At 35.2% G+C, this 16994-nt stretch overlaps 1 protein-coding gene across 6 annotated transcripts; it reads left to right on the plus strand.

The window, feature by feature from the left end:
* The first annotated feature begins 3359 nt into the window (after positions 1-3359).
* On the plus strand, positions 3360-16122 carry LOC126686680 (5'-3' exoribonuclease 3-like). 6 transcript variants are annotated; one of them, XM_056106154.1, is made up of 28 exons: positions 3361-3757; positions 3847-3949; positions 4036-4112; positions 4469-4660; positions 4798-4917; positions 5014-5076; positions 5310-5456; positions 5561-5725; positions 6185-6262; positions 6384-6470; positions 7139-7450; positions 7640-7735; positions 8251-8346; positions 8455-8525; positions 8947-9075; positions 9148-9224; positions 9310-9350; positions 9461-9535; positions 9680-9837; positions 10197-10313; positions 10416-10491; positions 11750-11852; positions 14355-14540; positions 14649-14758; positions 15146-15209; positions 15332-15402; positions 15481-15679; positions 15821-16122. In XM_056106154.1, exons 1-27 carry the CDS (start codon positions 3554-3556, stop codon positions 15676-15678), a joined length of 3216 nt encoding a protein of 1071 aa, XP_055962129.1. In that variant the 5' UTR covers positions 3361-3553; the 3' UTR covers position 15679; positions 15821-16122. The 6 variants fall into 6 exon arrangements, with proteins under 6 accessions (XP_055962133.1, XP_055962129.1, XP_055962131.1 ...); XM_056106156.1 differs by having other exon boundaries at positions 14367-14540; XM_056106155.1 differs by having other exon boundaries at positions 5561-5714; positions 6183-6262.
* The last annotated feature ends 872 nt before the right edge of the window (positions 16123-16994 follow it).

A 16994-nucleotide genomic window follows, 5' to 3' on the forward strand; every position in this document is an offset into this window, starting at 1 on the left:
GGTACCACTTTTGCGCCGCATCGCTCAACGTTGAAGGGAACACTTTGCACACCGTGGCGTCCGAGACACTTTGAACTCCCATGGCAACCTGAAAGCAACTTAAATGAGTCATCGGATCGGATTTACCGTTATATCTGTCAATGGGCGGATATTTAAACTTATTTGGAAATGGGTCATCCCATATAGCCTTTGACAAAGGGCTAGGAATGCCACAGGTAGTAAAAGGTCGAGACTCTGCCTTGTGCCCTTTATGCCTATCCAGTTCGGCCTGGACCAAACGAGTAACTTCGTCATGCAAAGTTTTCTGATGCTGAGATGCTGCACCCGAGCTGTGAACACTCTCTGCCCCCTTTCTCCTGACCGGTGGGACTCCTGCCCTCGCGGTCCGCAGAGGATCTGCCTCCGGGTCTGGGTCTCCCCTCCCCAAACCAGCGTCACCGCGCTGTGTCCCCGGTGGTAGATTCTCGTCTTGCACCCCCTCCCTTCGAGGAGGAGGAGGATCATTCCGACCTTCGTCTCTCGGAAAAGGGCGATCATGCCGACCTTCGTCTCTCGGCAGAGGGCGATCATGCCGACCTTCGTCTCTCGGCAAATTGGTGTCACGATGATCTTCGCCTCTTGGTGCTTGATACTCTGTGGGACCCCTAGGTCTGGGTCGTGGGTGATCGCTCCGACCTTCCTCTCTCGGAGGACGACCATCCTGAAACTCAGCAACTTGGGGTGGGGGGCCACGGGGGTGGCCGAGGGATTGTAACTTGGGTAATACTGGGACATGACTGCAAAATGCATCTGCTGGGCCTGGTGTAGTTGACGAGCCATGTATTCCAAATATTCTTGAGCTTGTAAGACCGCAGGAGGTATATCCTGCCCAGAAGTTGTTCCCGATCCCGTAGCCACCAGTGTTGCATCTACCGGGAAGTTGAGTTGAGTGGGAGACAGGGTATTGTGGAGGAAGCTCTGAGGCACGGTGGTTCCTGGCGTTGTTAGGTGGGTGTGACTTGCATCTGAAGCAAAAGGGTTCGCCCTAGGATAGTTTTCCAATCCATATAAAGGCACAAATCCAGCTCCACTGCCGGAGGCCCTGGATCCCCCCACCTGAGCATTCGCCGGAGGAGTTAAGCCAGTGATCACAGAGGTCCGACCACTAGCAGAAACTCCACCAACCAAGTTGGTGTCCGTAGCCGTAGTACCCAGAGGATCTACCCTGTCCAAAACAGGATCATCAGCCATTGTTTCCTGTCAAGATCTGATCAGCAACGTCAAGAGAACCAGAGTAGAACAGGGGAATACAAAACGCTTTCCCACAGACGGCGCCAAGTGATGAATCACCAAACTAAATCCGAGCTGTAGCGACCTGCACACCACAAGCAGACAGAGGTCAGAAAGAACTCCGGTGGGGGTCACCGGACGTTCACTCCGACGCTCAAGTAAGATTTGAGGTAAAGGAAGAAGAAGAAGAGAAAAGAGAGTGCTTAGAGTAGAGAAAAAGAAATTACCTAGGGTTTGTCCTTAAACCCTCTATTTATAGTTAGGGTTTAAGGACAAACCTGCCTTGCTGGCAGGCTGTGAGCCCAGTGGTCCCAGAAATCAGTTATGCTGACGTGGTAGAATATCCCTGCGGGAGGCACGGTTGTTAGGTGTGTCAGAGGGAACATTCCTCACGTACCTGTCAGAAGATCTTCTGTGGTCCCAGGATCTGGTACACGAGTGAGCGCTCTTGGGCAGGACCTCGGAGCCCGGATAACTTGGGAGTCAAGTTATCAGGGTTCCCGTATCTGAGAGCGGTTCAGAGCTCAAACCAGATGGTCCAATCTTTCGGGCTCAAGAGCTCGGAGCTCGGCTTAGGTCTGAGTTGAACATACCTCAGAGCTCGGGTAGGATTCATGGTCCGACCTTATCAGGCATGATCGTCTCGGATGATGTTTGAATTCCCATCGATCCGGTGACCCCCCAAGTCATGCGTTCTATGATTTCAAGCAGGTCGGACATCGTTACCAGGTCGGTGAAATGCTTGACTTAGTGATGTTCGTTCCTGGCGAGGTTGCTTCGCCCCTACTAGATGTGCTACGTTATCATTTATTATAGTCAGAGTGGTCAATTAGAGGTTCATTTAGCCTAAAATTACTTTCTACCCAGTGTTAGAGTTTTAGTTTGGTTAGAAAAAGTGTTAAAGGATAGATTTGCAGGATTAAGATTAGTTTGAAATATTTACTTTTACTGTTTTTATTTACAAAATCCGGAATTCAATTTACTAGTTAAGAAAAGACATGTTAAAGTCAGTTTTGGTGTCCGAAAATACTAAAATGGCTTCTAGGATCCTATGAGTTTGGTAATGGTCAATTTTAGTCTATTAAACTTGCAAATTGACCCATAAACTTCTAAAAAATTGCAACTAGTTCACTTTCTAGACTTATATTACAATTTCTTTAAACATTTATAAACTATTTCCGGCTAATTACGCTTCAACACCTCAAAAATTTCACTGCATATTGATCACGCTTGCTTGAATTCACACAAGAGGATCGATAGCTCGTCATCGGGACAAATTTCTCTGTAAATCATCATTGGACGCCTCAATATCTTATCCATTTTTACCTGTCCAGAAAGTAGGTGTGTATAGATGTTATTGTTTTTTTATACAACAAATTGATTTATCGTTTTCTGAGAAAAAACGTATAATAAATACAATATGTGCCGATATATTTAGACTAAAAACCCATAAAAATATCATAAAAATACCTTAAAATATCACAAAACACCATAAATACATTATAAAAATACTATATAAAATACACTATAAAAATACTAAAAAAAATAACAAAAAAATAAAATCGATAAAAGACAGACGTTAAATAAGTAAAAAAGGTATTTTAAAATTTAAAAAATAAAAAAGGTTATTTTGGTAAATGTAAAAAGCATAACATGTAAAAGTGTTAAAAATAGATACCGCGGAGATTATGTTAAAAAAATAGGCCTAATTATAAAAAAATATCACATCTTTTCGATTTTTTCGCTTATGGCCAAAACTTTCAAAATCTTCAATTTTAACTCATTTTCATTTTTTTATTTTAATTATAGCCAGTTGCTCAAATTAAAATGAAAAAAAATGTAAATATATGTTCATATTATTTTTATTTATCCTTTTATCATCAAAAATTCAAAAATGAAGTAATATAAAGTGTATATTAATTTTTTTTTCAACCAAATTTGGAGATTAGCTATAATTAAAACTGAAAAATAAAAAATAGACTAAAATTGAAGATTTTAAAAGTTGAGTATAAACAAAATAAAAAATAAAAAATTTGAATATTTGATTAAACCTTTTAAAAAATATATTAATCATTCCCTATGAAATCCTAGTTTCAACCGCCAAACAACGCGGTCTGTGACGCAAGACGCTCCCAATTCTGCTGCCTGTCCTTTACACTCAGAGTCCCACGGAATGTATAGTGCTGCCCGTCCTTTACAATCAGAGTCCCATGGGTACTGGCCGTAACCGATAATAATCTGATCCACAAGGCTGTAAGCTCGATTAAATCATCATCATCATCGAATGGGAGTTCCGGCGGTTTATCGGTGGTTGGGCAAGAAGTATCCACTAGTAGTGGTCGATGTAATTGAAGAAGAAGCAGTAGTTATCGATGAACTTAAAATTCCGGTGGATACGAGTAAACCTAACCCTAACAATATCGAATACGATAATTTGTATCTCCACATGGACGGGATTATTCACCCCTGCTTTCACCCCGAAGACAGAGTATTTTTAAATTAGTTTTCAATATCTTATTTTGAATTCCAAAACATTTATTGTGATTACAAGTTGATGATGTGAATCATTTTATGCAGCCTTCACCGACTTCTTACGACGAGGTATTCCGGTGCATGTTTGATTACATTGATAGACTTTTTGTGATGGTCAGACCTAGAAAGCTGTTGTACATGGCAATCGGTTTGTATTTTTAAAAATATTGAGAAACCATTTTATTAGTCCTCTACTATTTATTTTGGTCCTGATTAATTCAAAATAATTTCTAGATGGTGTTGCTCCTCGAGCTAAAATGAACCAACAAAGGTCTAGGCGTTTCAGAGCAGCCAAAGATAGAGCAGAAGCGGTATGTGTTTAAATGGATAACTTTTGGTGCATATAAAAACTGTAATGTATAAACGAAACATTATCAAATAAAAAGTTGTTTTAGAGTTGGATTTATGATTAAATAAGAACATGATCTTGTTTTCTCCCATTTTATGCAGCTCCTGACATTAAAAAACTTTAATGTTTTGTTTTTGATAGCTTAACAGTAAACTGCATTGTATTTGTACTATTTTGAAGTATTTTTTATTATTTTGGATGCTCTTGGGCATATAAATTCTGCGTCATTCTTTTATTTATTTAAGAAATAAAAGTAAACTAACAGATAGCATCAATTATACAGTGAATGTTTATTGATTTTCACCCATACTTCTATAGGCAGCTGTAGAAGAAAGGCTCAGACAAGAATTTGAGATGGAGGGCAGAAAGCTCCCTCCTAAGGAATTTTCACAAGTTCTTGATTCCAATATTATTACACCTGGAACAGAATTTATGGCGGTTCTGTCAATTGCATTGCAGTATTATGTTCACCTTAGATTAAACTATGATCCTGGATGGAAAAAAGTCAAGGTACCCACTCATTTTCTGGGATGTTGATTGGTGTGTGTGTGCTTAATGTCTGACATGTATGTTAAAAGAAAAGCTGGGTCATAGTACAAATGCTGATGGAATAGTTTTTAGTTGCCGCCACCTCTTGTTTTGTGAAGGTTATTCTCTCTGATGCAAATGTTCCCGGTGAAGGGGAACACAAGGTTATGTCTTATATTCGTCTTCAGAGAAATCTTCCCGATTTTGATCCAAATGCACGCCATTGCCTATATGGTTTGGTATGCCCATTTATTCATATGACCCGCTCTTTATATATTTGGCATTTGCCATCTAAGCTAATACATTCTTGTTCTGTAACCTGGTGCTATTGATAGGATGCGCATCTGATTATGATGGCATTGGCTACCCATGAAGTTCATTTTTCAATTCTTAGAGAGGTTTGTGTTTTTCTTCTGTATTCTTTCTCTTCACATTGCGAAGTTTTAAGGCATTTCCTGTTTTGTAATATTTTTGGCTGTTTTCATTTATATGCAGTAGTAGAAGCGTTACTTGAAATGCAGGAATTTTTGTTGTTATCTGTAGGCATATTCATTAATATAGATGAATTTTCTTGTTCCTCCTTTTGTCCCGCTTGCTGACATGATTATTGTGTCTTAATGATAATGTTCAGGCTGTTCTCACTCCTGCTCAACAAGACAAATGCCTTAAATGTAATCAGATTGGTCATTTAGCGGTAGATTGTGAAGGAAAGAACAAGAGAAAGGCTGAAGAATTAGATGAGAAAGGTGAAGCTATTGTAGCAAAAAAATCTTATCAGGTGAGCTCCATTTCAACTGTGTTTGTGTTGATTATTAGTATACAAATGACAAAAATTTAAACGCCGAAGCGCCTTCTTCCTTCCCTTTGTTTCACATGCTGCAGTTTCTCAACATTTGGACTCTAAGAGAGTATCTGGAAATGGAATTCAGAATCCCAAATCCTCCACTTAAGATTGATCTTGAATGCATTGTGGATGATTTCATTTTCATGTGTTTCTTCTCTGGCAATGCTTTTTTGCCACCTATGCCAAATTTGGAGATTCGTGAGGTCTGTGAACACTGACTTTCAATTAGATAGGAACATTTGGAGATTAACTGTAGTATCTCAAAGATATAATTTTGATGTAATTTATCCGTTTTTGTTTTTAATAAATTAACATTTTAACACTAGTTTCCAGGAATTTAGTAAATTGGAACCAATTTATTTATGATCTGTAAAGACAAACAGTTAGGCTTAGAAATACGTATAGACATAATTTTTTTTCTCTCAAATGTATGTCACTTGCAATTTCTAATTTGGTTGATCATTCTGAATATAACTCTGTATCCTGTCTCCTTATTTATCTGAATTATTTAAGAAGTGCATGCGAAGAATGAATTCTGTCTTTAGAAAGTGATAGCAATTCACCTGAAAGACAAAACAGTATCTGACGTGTTTCTTTTCCGCCGAAAATAGCACGTGAATTAAAATGGTGATAAATGCTTAATTTTCTCGATTTGTTTGCAGGGTGCAATCGACTTGCTTGTGGCAGTATATAAGAGGGAATTTAAGGCAATGGGTGGATATCTGACTGATGCAAGCAAGGTACATAGGCTCTGTAATTTAAGTAGCTGCTTTGAGAGGGTACCCTGTTACCAAGTTATGTTTTTTTGGAAAATTGTTTAAATTTCTATCTCTGTTTGTTGTGTACTTTTTCCTTTCTCAGCCTAATTTGAGGAATGTGGAGTGTTTTATTCAAGCAGTGGGGTCCTACGAAGATAAAATATTCCAGAAAAGGGCGCGCTTGGACCAGGTTAAATACTTTTTTGCTTAACCTTTTGGATATTCATTCTTGGCTTGTTCGAGATTGCCGCTTCGTGTAGTATTTGTTCTTTGTAGTTGCTCTGAGGAAATTTCTCTGTGTTGGCAAGAGTTTGTTAAAAACATCTCAAAATTTTGTTTTATATTAAAGGAGGATTTTCCCAATAAAGATAAGTTAGACCTGTCTAAGGGTTGATTAGGAAAAGTTGCATGGTATAATTTTCCATTAAATATTCTGTGCTAATATTTTGGAAGTAAGTTTTTGCTTTAAGTAAAATCATTTGAGAAATAGATCTAGACATACCAACTAGGTGTTTCCGAGTTGACCCACTTTTATTTTTGATCTACGGGAGGAGGAGAGGAGAGGGGAACAATGGAAGTAGTAAATCTAGTAGGGAACATCTAAAAACACATGCAATTTTGTTTTCAATTTTTGTTATCGGTGAGAGGATGACTTGCCTGAGGTTTGATGAAGATCAAAAGTTCATGGCATTAAAAGAGAATAAAAATTGTGTGTAGATTTTTTACATTCTCTCTGTTCTCATTCTAAAAGTGTTAGATTTGGTAGTTTCTAATAATAGAACATAAGTTTTTGTTTTAGTCTTGCACTATTTCGAGTAGCTCTTGTTGTTGGTGATTCTTTATGTTTACATATTACAGCGGCAGTTAGATAGAATCAAAATAGCACAGTTAAGATTAGAAAGAGGAGATGATGCGGAGCCACAAGTTCAACTGGAGTCTTCGGTTCTAGTTACTCAATTTAATGGTTCTCGTCTTGCCTCAGCTCCTACACCATCACCATTTCAGCAGAGTATAGAGACTGCAGACCTAAATTGTAGAAGTTGCAATTGTTTGGCATCCAAATCCAATGGTAAAGGATCTTTTGTTCCGGCCAGTAAAGTTGCTCGTTCATCTTCATCAGCTAGTGTTGGTGCTGCCATTGTTGAAGCAGAGAATGGTTTGGAAATAAATGTCCGTTTTCCTGCTTCGGAAGAGGCACTTTAATGTAATTCTAACCTTCAGCCATTCTTTAGGACTCATATTCTATGGGCTAGCCTTCAGTTTGCTATGAGCCTTGCTGGCGAGGAGTTAAAAATTTGTTTATTTGTACATTTGACTTGCTGTTTCATTTTATTTATGATATTTGTTTTTCATTTTTAGTTCCATGAAAACAAAGAAGATTTGAAAGCTAAGCTTAAGGAGATACTTCGTGAGAAATCTGATTCTTTCAATTCTGAAAATCCAGAATGTGACAAGGTCTGTACTTGTTAGTTATTATGCTATATTGCTTGCATTCTTTGGAATGCTCTTTGGTTTCCTTTGCTTTATTTATATTCTATTGAAGACTGTAAGACACAAACTAGGGAGCTGCTGAACAAGTCAATTTTTAAGTATTTAATATCTTTTGCTACTTTCAAATATCTGTCAGATGTAAATTGACAGTGAGTGCATGATTCATGGTGGATTAAGTCACGTGCATCATTGTTCTTCTGATTATTTTTCTTTTCCCTGGCTTAGACATTGCTACTATCCATGCTGCATTTTTGGCTTCCTATTTTTTGTTAGCATCATCTCATATTTATGTACATTATGCAATAACTTTGAAACTTTGATAGATAGAAACTGTTGAGGCTGTAAATTCTAAGTGCATAATGTTGCTTTCTGTTTCACACGCATGAAAATGGGTGCTAAGCAGTCACCAAACATGCTCTTTTATTGCTCTTTTCCTGGCTTATGATCAATTATTTACATGTTCTGCTGTTTCTTAATAGATTAAATTGGGAGAGCCGGGGTGGAAGAAAAGGTATTATGAAGAGAAGTTTTCTGTAAAATCTCCTGCTGAACTTGAAGACATAAAAAAGGATGTTGTATGTTATGTGAATTGGTGTTATTGTTGACCAAAAGTTATGGTTAAATTTGAATATCTTTAATGTCCGCAAAGGATTAATTTATCTATTTGACCATCTGTTATGCAGGTCTTACGATACACTGAAGGGCTATGTTGGTTAATGCGCTATTACTATGAAGGAGTTTGTTCTTGGCAGTGGTGAGTTTTAATATTTTTGTTGCAACAGTTCGGATTTGGGAGTTCTTTTACCTTCTGCTGCAGCTTCTACTTGTTTTCTTTGTGATTGTTGTTGCGCACGAAGCTTGGAATTAAAAGAGAAAAGTTTCCTGATTTATGAAGACTGTTTTAGCAATAACTATAGATATTGAATCGTATTAAGTTCCACTACCCTGTTCCCACTCTGAAACTTTGAGAAAGGCTGTGCAAGATACTAACTGTTTCATGCATTTTAAGAATTTCACACAACCAAAATGACCTCATGTTGCAGTTACTAGTACTACAGTCCCAACTTGTAATTAGGCCTCAGACTAGCAACTTTTACTTGTGCTGTTCTATTTTCTTTCATTGTGTACCCTCTTTTGGATCCCTTAATTTTTAAATGAAATTGTTATTTTTTCAGGTTTTATCCCTATCATTATCCACCCTTTGCTTCTGATCTCAAAGATCTGGGTAAGATGAACATTAAATTTGAACTGGGCACTCCATTTAAACCATTCAGTCAGCTTCTGGGAGTTCTTCCTGGTGCAAGGTACTAGTGCTGTTTTACATCCCTTGTGATAATATATCTTGTAAAGAAAATTCTAATACTAGCCTTTTTCAGTTCCTATGCTCTTCCTATGAATTATAGAATATTGATGACTGATCCAAATTCACCAATCATTGATTTTTACCCTACTGGTATGTGTAACTAACTGAGATTTCTTCATTTTTGTAAATTTTCTTGCCCTTTTACATAATAGGTTGCCTATTGATTCTTTATCAGATTTTGAAGTGGACATGAATGGAAAGTGTTATGCGTGGCAGGTTAGTCAATATTATGACTAAAAGAATCTATATTCATAGGCAACTGTGCCGCACATAATTTATTATATAAATGGTTTTATTGATGTGTGATGTTTATCTCTCACCCTAAGGGTATTGCAAAGTTGCCCTTCATTGATGAAAATCGCCTTCTTGCGGAGGTCAAAAAGGTTGAACATACGCTAACGGTATAGCTCTTGAATTGAGTAATATGTGCTATGTCATTCTACATATTTTCAGTTATTCATTCTTGTCTTTTTGGATGTGGTTGCATTGTAAGGTTTAAGTCCTGTCCTGTCAGAAAATGAACTGATATGGACTGTATTTTGTAGGAGGAAGAATCAAGAAGAAACAGTGCAATGTTTGAAATGCTTTTTGTTTTATCATCTCACTCTCTTGCTGGGAGTATATATTTACTTGATAATCACTGTAAGCAGTTGACAGACGGAGAACGAACCGAAGTAAAGGAACGTATTAATCCCGAGCTAAGGTTTGTGTTGGCTGAGTTTCCAATCTGATTTGCAAATGAATTTCCATTTCAGGAGTTGAACTCAGTGTTAACTAGTTTGTTCTTTGCATCAGATGGTTGTTGAAGTGAATTTAATGCTTTTGAAATATGTCTGATGAGTCATGATTAAAAAAAAATTCTTGGTGGCAGCATGCACAATATATTATAACATAATCTATCACTATTTCTAAATGCAAATTACAAGGCTCTCTGAAACATTATCATTATTCTTACTGCGAGCTTTTCCATTTTCTATGAATTTACACTTTGGGCTCTTGAGAACTATTTCAACACGAGCTATTTTTATCAAATTTATTTGCCTATCATCTGATTCTATTTAGGGCTAAATGCAGTGATGGAATGAATGGTTATATATCTCCATGTTCTGGAGATACCCACCCTGCCATATTCAGGTCTCCAGTTGGTGACATGGAAGACAATTCGGACAATAGAGTCATGTATGTTTCCAATTTTGATCATTTATTCGTCTTGCAAATAAGCAAGTGCATAAGATGTGAATTTTTTGTTAATTTTCAATCATTTTCTGTTTTTTTGTTCAGATGTGCTGTATACAGACTTCCTGACCCACATAGACACATTACTAGGCCTCCTACTGGTGTTATATTCCTTGACAAGGTATGTATTAGCTAGTAACGCCCAAGTGCTTCTCAACCAATACTTTTTCTTTCTTTGCATATGAATTAAGGAAAAGGTACAAAAATATTTTTAACGTTTAGGCTCAGGTACACATCTGTAGGCTTGTGCAATAGTCGGTTTAAACCAATTTTCTGAGTCAAATCGAAATTATAAAATGAATTTAATATTTAGATATTCTGGTATGATGTTTGTTTTGTAAACTAATTAAAATTGGTTATTTGGTAAGATTAATTTTAATTCAATATTAAATTGAGTTAAATGTTTAGTGGTGATGATATAATGTAATTAATAATTCTTAATCTAAATTTTAGAAAATGTTAACATCATTATAGTATTAGATAATATAAACATACATTTTATAGTTTTTTTAATTTTAATAGGAAATTTAGGGAGGTGTCTAAGCACATCATCAAATTCAATAGTATATTTAAAGTAACAGTCCAAAAGTCAATAGTACAGTTATAATTCAAATATAAAAAAATAGAGGAAAGATGGAGTCTGATATTTTAATTTGGTATAAATCGTCAAAAACAATTATTACCATACAACAACTATAAAAAAATAAAAATTATTTTATAGATGAGAAACTATCTGACTAAAAAATAAAAAAATAAATTTTTCTATTCATACTTCTTTTTTAAATATGAATAATTATTAAAATATTCACCGAGCAAAGCATGGACCAAGTAACGCTAGTTGTATACTGTTTCTATAGTTTTTCTAAAATTATGTTTTTCTTTAATGAAATTAAATAAAAAAGAAACAAAGTTAGGTAAAAGAAAGGAAATCTAACCTTAATGACGTATGTATTCTTCTTCCAATGTCTTTTCCGCTTGCCGCGGCCGTTAGCTGTCGCTCCTGCCGCTAGTGCTATCTCTTTCCTTCGGCCGCAATCCATTTTTTGGTTGTTTTCTTTTGTTCATGCGCTGAAGTGCCGTATTTTTATTTGTTTATTTGGTAGAAGAAAATATAATTTGTTGAGAATCATATGTTAATATATGGATTCCTGAGTCTGATTTTTTGCTGTTATTTAATTAATGATCTGTACTTGGTATTTGGTTTGATTAAAATAGACTACTTTATCTGTGGTGGTCTGATGTTTGAATTTAGACTTTGACACCACTAATGTATGACGAAATCTACCTCAAGAATCTGCTTATTAATTTGTTTAGAAATTGTCATATATGATTGGCAGGGATTGTATAAGCCTTTACTGTTTTAAATTGCTATTTTTCAGCTCCCAGAAGGAATCATGGCTTCAGAAAAACTCACGGCTTTAGAGTTTACATGGGAGGAACACATGTATCTTCAGAAGGATCAACCTATTTCTTCCAGTACAGGTTTGGCGTTTCCATTTTCATTATTTTATCCAGGATTGATTTAAGACTAAAATTATTTGTTTCACAAGGATAATTTTTTGATTTTCTTTGGAAGATCATTTTTTCAATTTTTTTAAAGCAGCAAATTAAAAAAACTATTTTGATTTTTTTTTTGTGGTAAAATGCACCGAGAGAATATATTAAGCTCAAAATGCCACAAATACAAGAGTTTTTGGCTATTCCAGCAATTACTCACAATCTCTAAAAATTCAATACTTCCAGTCCAATAATTAAAGTATCTCAAAGGTTTATTCCTAGTGATAATAGGCTCATTGAAAGTAATAGCAATTGGAGAATGGTCAGAAATACCTTGATGCAGAACTTTTGCTTCAGAATTATCAAACTAATTCTCAGACACCAGGTCTCTGTCAAGCTTCCTCTACTCTGGTTGCTGGACCAAGTATATAAGCTACTACTCCATTTCAATTCAATCAAATTGGCCTGATTAATACAATCCTGAAAATCATTACAATCTCTTTGACTCGCCATATCTTCCCCTACATCTTTCACCATTGTTTAAGATAGCATTAAAGTCTCCTAAGATCACCCGAGGACTAGTAATATCCCTAGATATCTTCTTCAAATCAACACAACAAGCCTTTCTGTTAACAACATCATTAGCCCCATAAATGAAGGTGCAGCAAAACATTTTCCCCTCAACTACACTCTCTTAAGGAATCAATTGATCTGACTTCATACTGCAAATCACACTAGAACCATCAACCTTATATTACCTAGATTTTACTAAGGTCACAAAACTCATTGTTATTTACACGCATCCACCAGTTAAATTCAACTTATTCTAGACTCTATCCCCATTATTGCTTCTAACTCTAATCTCCACAATTGCACATAGAGATAATTGATATTCTCAATCCAATTTCTAATCTCTGAGTGTTTAATGGGATCATTGAGACCCTTCGCATTCCACACACCAATCATTTTCTCCTTTCAGGAGTAATGTTCACCTTCTTCACCTTTCTGTCTCCAATGGCACCAAATCTAGATTCGCCAGGAATCTCCAATCTATTTTCCACCCTAATGCCTTCCTGTGCAGTATTCATCACTACCTTACTCTTGTCTTTTGACTATAGCAACCTGAGCAGTTTGATTCAGTTTCCAGACTTCTAGCTCTTTACTCATATTAACCTCATTCTGTTTTTTTCAACCACTTCTTTTCCATCTTCGTTACTTCCTAGGATTTCTTCACTGCTTGCTTTCTCCTCAATGACTTTCCTTTTCTGTACCCAGGTTTTCTGATCCACAATCAATCTTAAAGTACTGAGCAGTATACCCTGTGGTTTTGCACTTAGTACTGGCAGGAGGCCTCCATTCTTATTTCATCCTTCGAATGATCTTTTCTCCACGTTCATCTTTCAGTATCCTCTTATGAGGGAACTCTCCAAATATTTCCATCTCTACAAGGACTTGGAAAGATCACTAGTACATTGGTCACCCACAGAGACTAGCAATTCTACCCAACATATTTGCTAACCATTATTCCCAAGGAAGTTAAGAAAATGTACCCATACTGGAATTTTCATAATCTCATCCATCTTAAACTTCATTCATCTCTGCCATTCTTTGAGTATCATTGGTCTCTTGTCAAAAGAATAAAGGACCTCCAGCATGCGCCTTCATCAACCTGGAACTGACGAAGAAATATCTTCGTGTTGATATGAATGACCTCTTGTGATCCATAGCTTCTCCATCTACTTATATCTAATCCTTGAAACCTGAAGAAACAAGGTTCCAATCCCACCACAGAGCAAATTAAAATCTATTTCCACTTGCTTTCCTCATTAATCTCAGAAGAATGAAATTTAACAACCCTAACTCTATCTCTATAGAGGGAGGTTGATAGTGCAATTTAGTGCCGTTATCTTTAGATCTATATAGTGACCTCCAATTTTATTCTCGCTACCCATTCGAAGTATTCCTTTCTTCACAACAGCCTCATTTAGGTTTTCCTCAGGATAAACTCTGGATTCCAAGAACTTAGGATTATTACCCAAACTTCTTTCACTAACAATGGATTTCACACCTTCGAATCCCTCTCTACCCGAATCATAATCCATTTTCTCTTCTCCATTGGTATTCATTCCAAATCTAACCGCACTATTCAACTCCACTACAGCTTCAGGCATTCGCTCTAACTCTAAAATTCTCTCCATTTGTTCTTCCTCCAGTGCTTCCTTCCCAATAGGCAATAACCTCATCAATCAATTGTAACTTCAGATCGAAAACTTTCTTCCCCTAAAGATTCATCTCATTCTTCGGTCTCCTCCCCAGTTTTGAGAATTGGTGTACATAAGCTAGAGAAGCTTAACTAGGGTTCAAATGCTCTGTTCTTTAATTTTATATGTGATTTGTCCTGCAAATTTCTTATATGACTGGATGTAGTTTAAATGCTAATTCTTATTTGTTTATTGAAATAACATTGCTAACTTTGCAACGTATCAGCTGGCGTGGCAGAGGTGTCTTGGAAGACAAAGGAAAAGTCCAAAAAAATTTGGATTGAGAAACAAAGAATTTCCGCGCCGCGAAATAAAGCTAAAGAAGATGCATTTCGGGAAGCTAATAAGAAGCTATTTCAGGAGGCAGTAAAAAAACGAGAAAAACTCAGGGAGGAATATTATAGCAATCCAGGTTTAAACAATTTATGAACTAAATTAATTTATTCTGCTTTATTAATGTTAAACTGTCATAGTTGAATTACTATTTCTTTATGATAATAATGGTTTTTGTTTGGTTCAGCTAATCCACGTCTGAAACCATGTGAAGAACCTGAGGAATGGATCTCTTCTGAGCGTGATATGACGGAAGAAGAGAATGAAAGATATGCCCGACAAGTCATAGAGAGCGATGTAAGTCTTCTTCAATTAAAATAATTTTAATCTTTGGGTTTGCAATTGTAAGTTAGTAATAAAATAAAATATGTAAATATGAAGGAGAAAGTAGGAGAAGCTTGTATGGAACATGAAAAGTAGGAGAAATAGGGGTATTAGTTGCAATAGATTTCTCAAGTTGAGAAACATGAAAAACTAGATGGATGGAAGCTCCAGCAGGAAGTTGAAGCTTGTAGGCAACTGCTCAAACCTTATCAATGAAAGGCTGAAAACAGTCAGCTCAGCAAAACAAGATAACTAACAATAAACAGAAATCAAAAGCAAATAAAATATGCCAACAATTAATAGACTTTGAGGGTATTTCCCACATAATAGACTTGATTTATTGCACTTAATTGTTCACAGGGATTTGATGTGGACAAATTTCCGGGGACGTGCGCATTTGGAAGGATTGAACCACTTCCTACTGGTAATATATCTATTACAATTCCTACTTGTATCATATTCTATTTATGAAGTAAGAATAATTTCAAACTGCCAATCATACTCGATCATATAATAATGAATATGCCAAATCCAAATATTTGACAGAAAACGAGGTTGTGAGAAATGAATTCAATGTTTATGCTGAAAAAGCTATAGAACACTACAATGATAATAATGTAAGTCTGATGCTTTTAGTACTTTTTAATTTTTAGTTTCTTTAACAATAATAATATTATATTTTACTCGTTTTTCAGGATACTAATTATGAGTTTTTGGAGTTAGAGAAAGTGAATGTGTTAGCTGTAGGACTTACTACTACCATCTATACCACTTTGAGAGCCAAGGATAAAGAAACCGGTGCAGTTCGTACCTTTCAGGCTTCGGCGTACTCGGAGCTTATACGAAGACGTCACGGTGTATTTGAGGTTACATTGTGTAGGTTGAAGTTGTAAGGTAAGTTATTGTCACTATAATTATTAATTTTTCATTTTGTCTAAATATTCAATTTAGTATAAAACAATATTTGGCTAGGTGATTTTTGATTTTTCTATTTTAGATTTTCATGAATTCTTAAACATGAAATTCTATGTGCAGGTTGATGAGCAGCTGATCCTTTATTATTCAGGAAACTTTGGAGCTGATTCTGTCTTGTCTTTCCGCATTACAACAGTAGAAGAGTTGCCCACCAATTTACATGGGTTGGTCTATTGTCCAGTGCAAGGATAGTCAAGTATTTTGATGGCTAAAAAAGACAAAACTACACATTTCATTATTTGCAAACCCACTTTCATTAAAAAAAAGATGGACACTCTTTATATATAATTAGTTAATATGAGTAGATTTAATTATGTAAATATAAGTATTATTTAATATATATTTTTATCTATTAAAATTAATATAGTACAGATGTGGCATTGTTTTTAAAAGTTAAACATTATCATATTCTAAATATACTGATATTAAGATTTAATAAAATATAAAGTTAATAGATAAATATTCATAAATATTTAATTTTTTTAATTTAAATGTAAGTTCTAGTCAAACTAAAATATCAATAAAATAAAATGCAACTGAGCTAAATATATATTGTTTTTACTATTATTAATGCTTATACAGTTTTTCTTGTTTGCACACTTATCTATCTATAATTGTACTATAAATGTGAAGGGGAGACATGTAAAATTATGATAATAAGTTTTATATAATTAATGTCATAAAATATAAAGCTAATAGGAGTTTAATTAAAATATAAAGCTAATAGGAGTTTAATTTAAAGAGTACATTCTTTTTACAATCTTGATTGTAAAAAACTCTTACGACTATTGACATAACATTTGTTGATTGACTTTTTTTAATATATTTAATATATTTACAAAGTTATATTTTTAGTTTTTATAATTTATATAAAACATGTCCATATAATGGTTTCTAAAATTACAAACTGTAGTGTGTTTATTTTCAATTTGATAATTTTTATCTATATTTTAGATTTTTAAAACGGTAGTGTTATATTTATATTTATACTATATATAAAAGCACGGATGGAGTGGAGTGGAGTGGGGTGGGAGGGGACATACATATTTACCATATTATCTTTGCTAATTGGATGCAAATTAATAACTTAATTTAAAGTTTTTTAGTCATCTAATAATTAATTAGAATTATTTACAAAAAATACCAAACTTTTGCGTCTCGAGTCAGATTTAGCCAAACCTTTAAAAACCATCAGATTTAGCTAAACCTTATATGTTATGTGTCAATTGTAGCC

The sequence above is a fragment of the Mercurialis annua genome, linkage group LG6 (genome assembly GCF_937616625.2).
Source record: "Mercurialis annua linkage group LG6, ddMerAnnu1.2, whole genome shotgun sequence".
Taxonomy (NCBI): Eukaryota; Viridiplantae; Streptophyta; class Magnoliopsida; order Malpighiales; family Euphorbiaceae; genus Mercurialis; species Mercurialis annua.

Excerpts from the sequence above, each read along its gene's own strand:
- LOC126686680 (XM_056106154.1), top strand. The coding sequence starts at position 3,554 with ATGGGAGTTCCGGCGGTTTATCGGTGGTTGGGCAAGAAGTATCCACTA. Across the intron at positions 6,263-6,383 it reads ATCTGACTGATGCAAGCAAG|CCTAATTTGAGGAATGTGGA; the intron begins GTACATAGGCTC and ends TTCCTTTCTCAG. Across the intron at positions 6,471-7,138 it reads AAAGGGCGCGCTTGGACCAG|CGGCAGTTAGATAGAATCAA; the intron begins GTTAAATACTTT and ends TACATATTACAG.